The sequence below is a fragment of the Nicotiana sylvestris genome, chromosome 1 (assembly GCF_000393655.2).
Source record: "Nicotiana sylvestris chromosome 1, ASM39365v2, whole genome shotgun sequence".
NCBI classification, from domain to species: Eukaryota; Viridiplantae; Streptophyta; class Magnoliopsida; order Solanales; family Solanaceae; genus Nicotiana; species Nicotiana sylvestris.
In genome coordinates this window covers 91,739,982-91,745,981 of record NC_091057.1, presented here as the reverse complement: position 1 = coordinate 91,745,981, position 6,000 = coordinate 91,739,982, and the positions used below count along the sequence as shown (strand labels likewise).

At 33.3% G+C, this 6,000-nt stretch overlaps 1 protein-coding gene across 1 annotated transcript; it reads left to right on the top strand.

Annotated features, from left to right (window-relative positions):
* The first annotated feature begins 4,564 nt into the window (after positions 1 to 4,564).
* Positions 4,565 to 5,940, top strand: LOC138872192 (uncharacterized). The gene is made up of 6 exons (XM_070150349.1): positions 4,565 to 4,817; positions 4,907 to 5,157; positions 5,261 to 5,455; positions 5,538 to 5,630; positions 5,713 to 5,814; positions 5,929 to 5,940. The coding sequence occupies exons 1-6, from the start codon at positions 4,565 to 4,567 to the stop codon at positions 5,938 to 5,940; spliced, it is 906 nt and encodes a 301-aa protein (XP_070006450.1).
* The last annotated feature ends 60 nt before the right edge of the window (positions 5,941 to 6,000 follow it).

The following is a 6,000-nucleotide window of genomic DNA, read 5'->3' as shown; positions in this document are numbered from 1 at the left end:
CCCAAATACACCCTAAGAAAGATCACTCTAACTCTCCCAAATAAAGTCATTTATTTATTGATCACTTGATTGCGAATCCAGGAGTACGTCGGGGGCAATAAGGATATGATGGCCCAGTTTTAAAGTTGTCAAAATTACCACAGATGACTCATTAACTAGAAGTCATTCAATTGTCATTTTCTAGTACAAATACGTGTTTAGGAATCTTCATTTCTTGAAAGATGTCTCAGCCTCTTATGAATATGGCCGGTATCTTTGACTTGTTGTTCCAATCAAACTCTTCCGAGTTGTTAGCATTTTTCTTTGACCTCAAGAGTGGTTTTATCCAACTTTTGCTTCAATCTAGATTTTAGAGATATTATCATAATTTGGTGGGATAGATGGGATTATTCTATTCTTCATCAGGGAGTCACTACAAAAAATTTGTCAAATTGTGACGGTTTATTTATGGGGATCATAAAAAACTCCCACTATACATTTATTTTGTGGCGTTTGAGCCAACCCCCACAAAATAGTTCTTATTGTGGCGGTTTAAATGTGGGGGTTATAAAAAACCCCTACTATATGTTTAATCCGTGGCGTTTGTTCCAACCTCCTCAAATTTTTTCTTATTATGGTAGTTTTTGTGAAGGTTTTTGATAACCTCCACAAATATATCAATTTCAACTGTTTGAGAAATTGTTGCAATTCAATACAAATTAATGCTTTGACGCATGCAAATTTTTACTTATTTTTTCCACCTTATTTCTTTAAAATTTAATCAAATTACGTATTTTAGTTAAAATAACTGTGAATTAATGAAATTTACATCAATATCTATTCCTTCTAGTTTGTAATCTTTTTCTCCTCACTTTCTTCAACTGCAAAAAGAAGATACGAGGTCTTCCATGATCTCTCTATGTCTTACTCGCTAGTTTTTCATTTACTGTCTTTGTACATTTCTATAATTTGTCTCTTTATCTTTAGCAAAAAATAAATAGACATCTATTTCATTTCTTCCTTATAGGTTTTTTATTTATAGATTATACGAAATGTCGACCCATAAATACTAAATATACTTTCTAACCACGTGAGTATCGTGAACCTTTGGGTGCAAAAAAAGAATGTGACCGACGTTGGACCACGACATTGGGTAACAAAAGAATAATGCAGAATGAGCCATCACAAAAGTTGAGGTGTGGCTCAACAAAACAAGGAACGAACGGTGATTCAAGCTAGTCTCACTTTCACAAGTGATACTTGTCTCCAAAGAAGAAGACAAATATATAAAGAATTGAATACATCATGTACTTACCGAGTTTCACTGAACAAAATTAAGGTCAACGAGGCCTAATATAAATGAAAAAATATGCTTTAGGTTAAGCATAAATAATATTTGCATTCATAGGTAACGACTACACATCAGATGAACAACAGTTGCAGGAGAGACATCCAAGTATTTTAATTATCTACATAAACATTTAATTTTTATTTTGTTTGAGATAATTTAAATTTTAAAGGGGTATAGATAACTGCAATATTTAGCATGCGAATTTTCATCATAGTAGGCATTCTACGTTCAAATAGTATTTTCAAAGGCGTGTGTGAGGTGAGCCACTTTACTATGGGACAATGTGTAAGCCCCATATATCTTTAATTTTTTTTAATTTAAAAATTACGCATAAATAGAAAGTCTATTAAAGTTTAAGAAATTTAAAAAGAAAATAAAGAACTCATAAAAAAAATATCTAGTATGTTTTACAAATATAAATAATATAATAGTGTTAAAGTTGCTGTGAGATACAACTATAATGTCTTAATTTTCAAATAATTAGAAAATTATAATTTCTTTAAAAATATATGAAGATATATTATACCTCCCTAAAAGTAATTAATCAAGAAAGTTCATCAATACTATAATTTAAAAGATTACTCCTTCATGTATATATAAAACTACTTTCAAAGAGCAAAACAATAAAAGCCTCATAGTTTAAGACATGAAGACCAATAACAATAAGATATAAATTTTGTTTATCTAATTTAGAAGAAATAATCTAATGATATTCACACTCACAATGTTCTCAATTAGTAAATATGCAATTACATGACTCGATATTTAATTTATTCTTGAATAAAACTTTAATCATTACGTTGTTAAAGAATTTTAAGCATCAATAGTCTTAATTAGAGAATTTGACACATGATTTAAGTAGGATTTATTGGACTAGTCCTGACCATTAAGCATTATGCGTATTTTGGGCGCATAGTCGGACACTTTGGGGCATAAGCCCACAAAACTAAGCTCCACACGTGAGCTTCAGGGCCTTTTGAAAAGTGCCCTGTCCAGGGACGGAGAACCCCGAACGAGTCCCAAAAGAGCATTTTAAACACTATATATATTAAATAAATAATTTAATAATTAGAACTTTGTTACTTTTATCTAATTAAGAGTTGTAATAATTTTGAATTTTAGATGAACTTGTAATGGTTTTTGTAAAATTTTTTAATTTTAGTTTGTCGTTGTTTTAGATTTTTTGTTTTGTCCTTACTTTCTTTACTATTTCTTGTTTAGTAGATAAATGAACCGTGTTTAAATAAGTTTTACCAAACATATTATTTCTATTTTCCAAACATGCTTCTATTTAAATCTATATCTATAATAATAATAATAATAATAATAATAATAATAATAATAATAATAATAATAATATATTAAAAGAAGAAAATCCTTAGCAAAATGTCGTTCGACTGTTTTACCCTTAAAACATACATTGGATATGTGACGACCCGGCCAGTCGTCTCATGAGTTACCGCTCCATTTCCCCCATTTCAGCTTCTTTACGCTTCGTTATCCGTATTTTATGTGATCGAGTTTATTAGTTCGAGTTCGGAGAGGATTTGGTAAGAACTGAGACACTTAGTCTCTTTTAAGAAGGTTTAAGTTGGAAAAGTCAACCGGATGTTGACTTATGTGTTAGAAGGCTCGGAAGTGAGTTTCGATGGTTCGGTTAGCTTCGGGAAGTGATTTGTGACTTAGGAGCGCGATCGAAATGGGTTTTGGAGTTGTAGAGAAGATTTAGGCTTGAATTGGCGAAATTGATATTTTGGCAAATTCCGGTTGATAGGCGAGATTTTGATATAGGGGTCGGAATGGAATTCCGAGAGTTGCAGTAGCTTCATTGTGTCATTTGGGATGTGTGTGCAAAATTTCAGGTCATTCGGACGAATTGCTTTGTGCCTTTACGTGTTTTCATACTTTCAGCCATTATTTGTAATTATTACTCACTGAGTCGGAGTACTCACATTACTCCCTGCACCGTGTGTGCAGATTCAGGTATAGCAGAGTCCGCACTTTAGCGCCGATTCCTTCCAGGCTAGGCAGTGATTTGGAGTTACGAGGTAGTTGTTGACGTCTGCAGCCCCTTGTCTCTCTTATCCTCTATCATTTATGTTTTCTTCAGACTGTTGTATCGGATTCCGTACTTTGTAGACCTATAGCAGATTCTGTAGTAGCTCATGACTTGTGACACCCCGGTTTGGACTGTGTCGGGATGGTTCCTGCTGTTATTATCGTTAAATTCCGCAATTTATGAATATTATATTATATGTTACTACTGTTTATGATGATTAACTGTTTAAAAGAGGTGTTCCGTTTTGGTCTGGCTGGCCTTGTCTCCGCGAGAGGCGCCATCACGACCGGGTTCGGGGATTGAGTCGTGACAGGATAAAACTGTAAACTCAAAAAACATTCCTACTATTTAGGAGTTCGATCAAATAAATTTTGTCCAAATATAATTCTATGATTCAATTGAAGATAACTTCAAATCGGAATCGTATTATGCTATGATTAGAAGTCTGATTTAGTTCATATACTAGCTATATTTGAAGTCAAAGTCACAACATATGGCTTAATTAAGTATCTTTACCGATACTTGCTGGGAAAAACAGTTTTGTAGCTCAAAATGTGAAATTACAGCAAATTGATCTCTTGTAAATGTAATAATGAAAACTAAACCGAGGAAAAAGTAAAGAAACCACTTCACTATTTTCCTTTTCATTTCCCTCGGTTTTTCCCTCGTTTTTTAACTCAACTACTCAGGTAACTTCTCTTTATTCCCGCCATTGTTCCCTCCATATTCCCACCTTCCCCTCGACCCCCGATCTCCCATTTCTGCGTAAGAAACTTCCACTTTCAGAGCTATATATTCAGCATATAGTGCCTCTTGGAGAGATGAAATTCCTGGTGAGCATTAGGTGAGTTCTCTCTTTTCTTTTTGTATTTTAATTCTTTTAAGTTTGTTCATTTTAATTTCACTGCTTAGCTTTACCAAAATCGTGACATTCTGTAGTTTATTGATTCTCTGTGATCCTCTTTGCCAATTATTTGAGTTTGACTGTTTGTAGAGTATATTTTACTTAGTTTATTTATTTTGTTTTGTTCGGAGTAAAAAAACCAGATCTTTGAGGCTCTAGATTGGGTTTGTTGGGTAGTTTCGGGACAATTTTTTTATCATCTTCTGTCTGATGTTTAGCTCCTCTTCATATTTGATTCACCTCTCTCTATTTTTCTTATGAATACGCAGCCATGCTGAAGATTAGGCATTTTCGGAATCCACTAAAGTCAGCTCGTGAACCACATGATGCTCATGGACATTCTTCATCATCATCAACTCCAGTCCAATCACATGCTATCGAGCCCTCAACAACAGTACAAGCCCTCCCACATGCTCATGAAGTCCCGCAACAAGAACAAGCTCCAATTCTGCCTTCTAATTCAAGTGCAACATCTCGTCGTGCAGGACGTGAATCTACAAAGTATTGGACAGTAGAGGCAAAAGGTATATGCCTTACATATATTTTTACTTCAATTTATGAGAATCTTATTATTTCTTCCTTTTTGGTTAAGTAACTTGTTTTCTTGTTAAAGACTCGAAAAATGCTACCAAGAAAATTAGGGTCAAGGTCAATGAAGTTAACAATCTAACTGTTGGGGAGCGCATCATTGTGAATTTTGATGACTACAATACAGCATATGGTGAAGCACAAGGATTACTTGCTAGATATTGTGGATCGCTGGCAATTGATTGTAATTTGTTTCCGATTAGTTTTGAGAAGTGGTCAGGGCCATCGGGCATGCCTAAGAAGTACATGGAAGACTGCTTTGAAACAATATTAAAGGTACAAGTGTTATTACATACATATGTACTTACTGCACCTAGATTTTTATACCATGAAAAAACTAACTTCAATTTTTTGTTTGAAGCCTCGATTTGATTTTCAGGTAAGTGAGTCCATTGTATATAGATACTGCAATGCTAGTCTTTCGAAGAAGTGGGCTACACATAGGCAGAAGTTGTGGAATGAATATTTTGACCCAGCCAAAAGCAAAAATGAAATTATAAGTAATGTGCCAGCAGGTATAAATAAAGATCAATGGGCTATTTTTGTTGTTTATCGTCAAAAATCATCAACAATGGTAAGATTCAGATTATTTTAACAAGTTTCATCATAATTAAATGAAGATGATGTTTTAAATTTGTATTTGTTTTTGTTGATAGGAGCTTTGTAGAAGAAATAAAGAAATTCGAAAGAAACAAAAAATGCCACACACTGGTGGTTCAAAAGCTAACTCGAGAAGACGATATGATCTTGTATGCACATTACCTTATTAAGTTTACTTTTTCTCTAATTAAAATGTTTTATGATAACTTTTCTAATACATTTCTTTTTTAGTTTTTGGAAACTGGAAAAACTCCTAGTCATGGAAAAATATTTATTGAAACTCATAAGAAAGCTAATGGATCATTTGTAAATGATGCGGCAAGGACTATAGGGGTAAGTCTAGCTTTGATGCATTTTTCTAACATCATTTTCATTATTTTGTATAACATTCTGCAACTCAAGTCTTGTTATCTTGTACTTACTAATTGATATTTTATCTGCTTGTAGGAACAAATTTAATTGAGTATGACTCAATGTGATACTAATGAATGTGAAGTTTCCCCAAATGATGTTATTGGC

Coding starts and splice junctions, on each gene's coding strand:
- LOC138872192 (XM_070150349.1), top strand. CDS start 4,565: ATGCTGAAGATTAGGCATTTTCGGAATCCACTAAAGTCAGCTCGTGAA. Junction 4,818..4,906: donor TTGGACAGTAGAGGCAAAAG/GTATATGCCTTA, acceptor TTCTTGTTAAAG/ACTCGAAAAATGCTACCAAG. Junction 5,456..5,537: donor GTCAAAAATCATCAACAATG/GTAAGATTCAGA, acceptor TTTTGTTGATAG/GAGCTTTGTAGAAGAAATAA.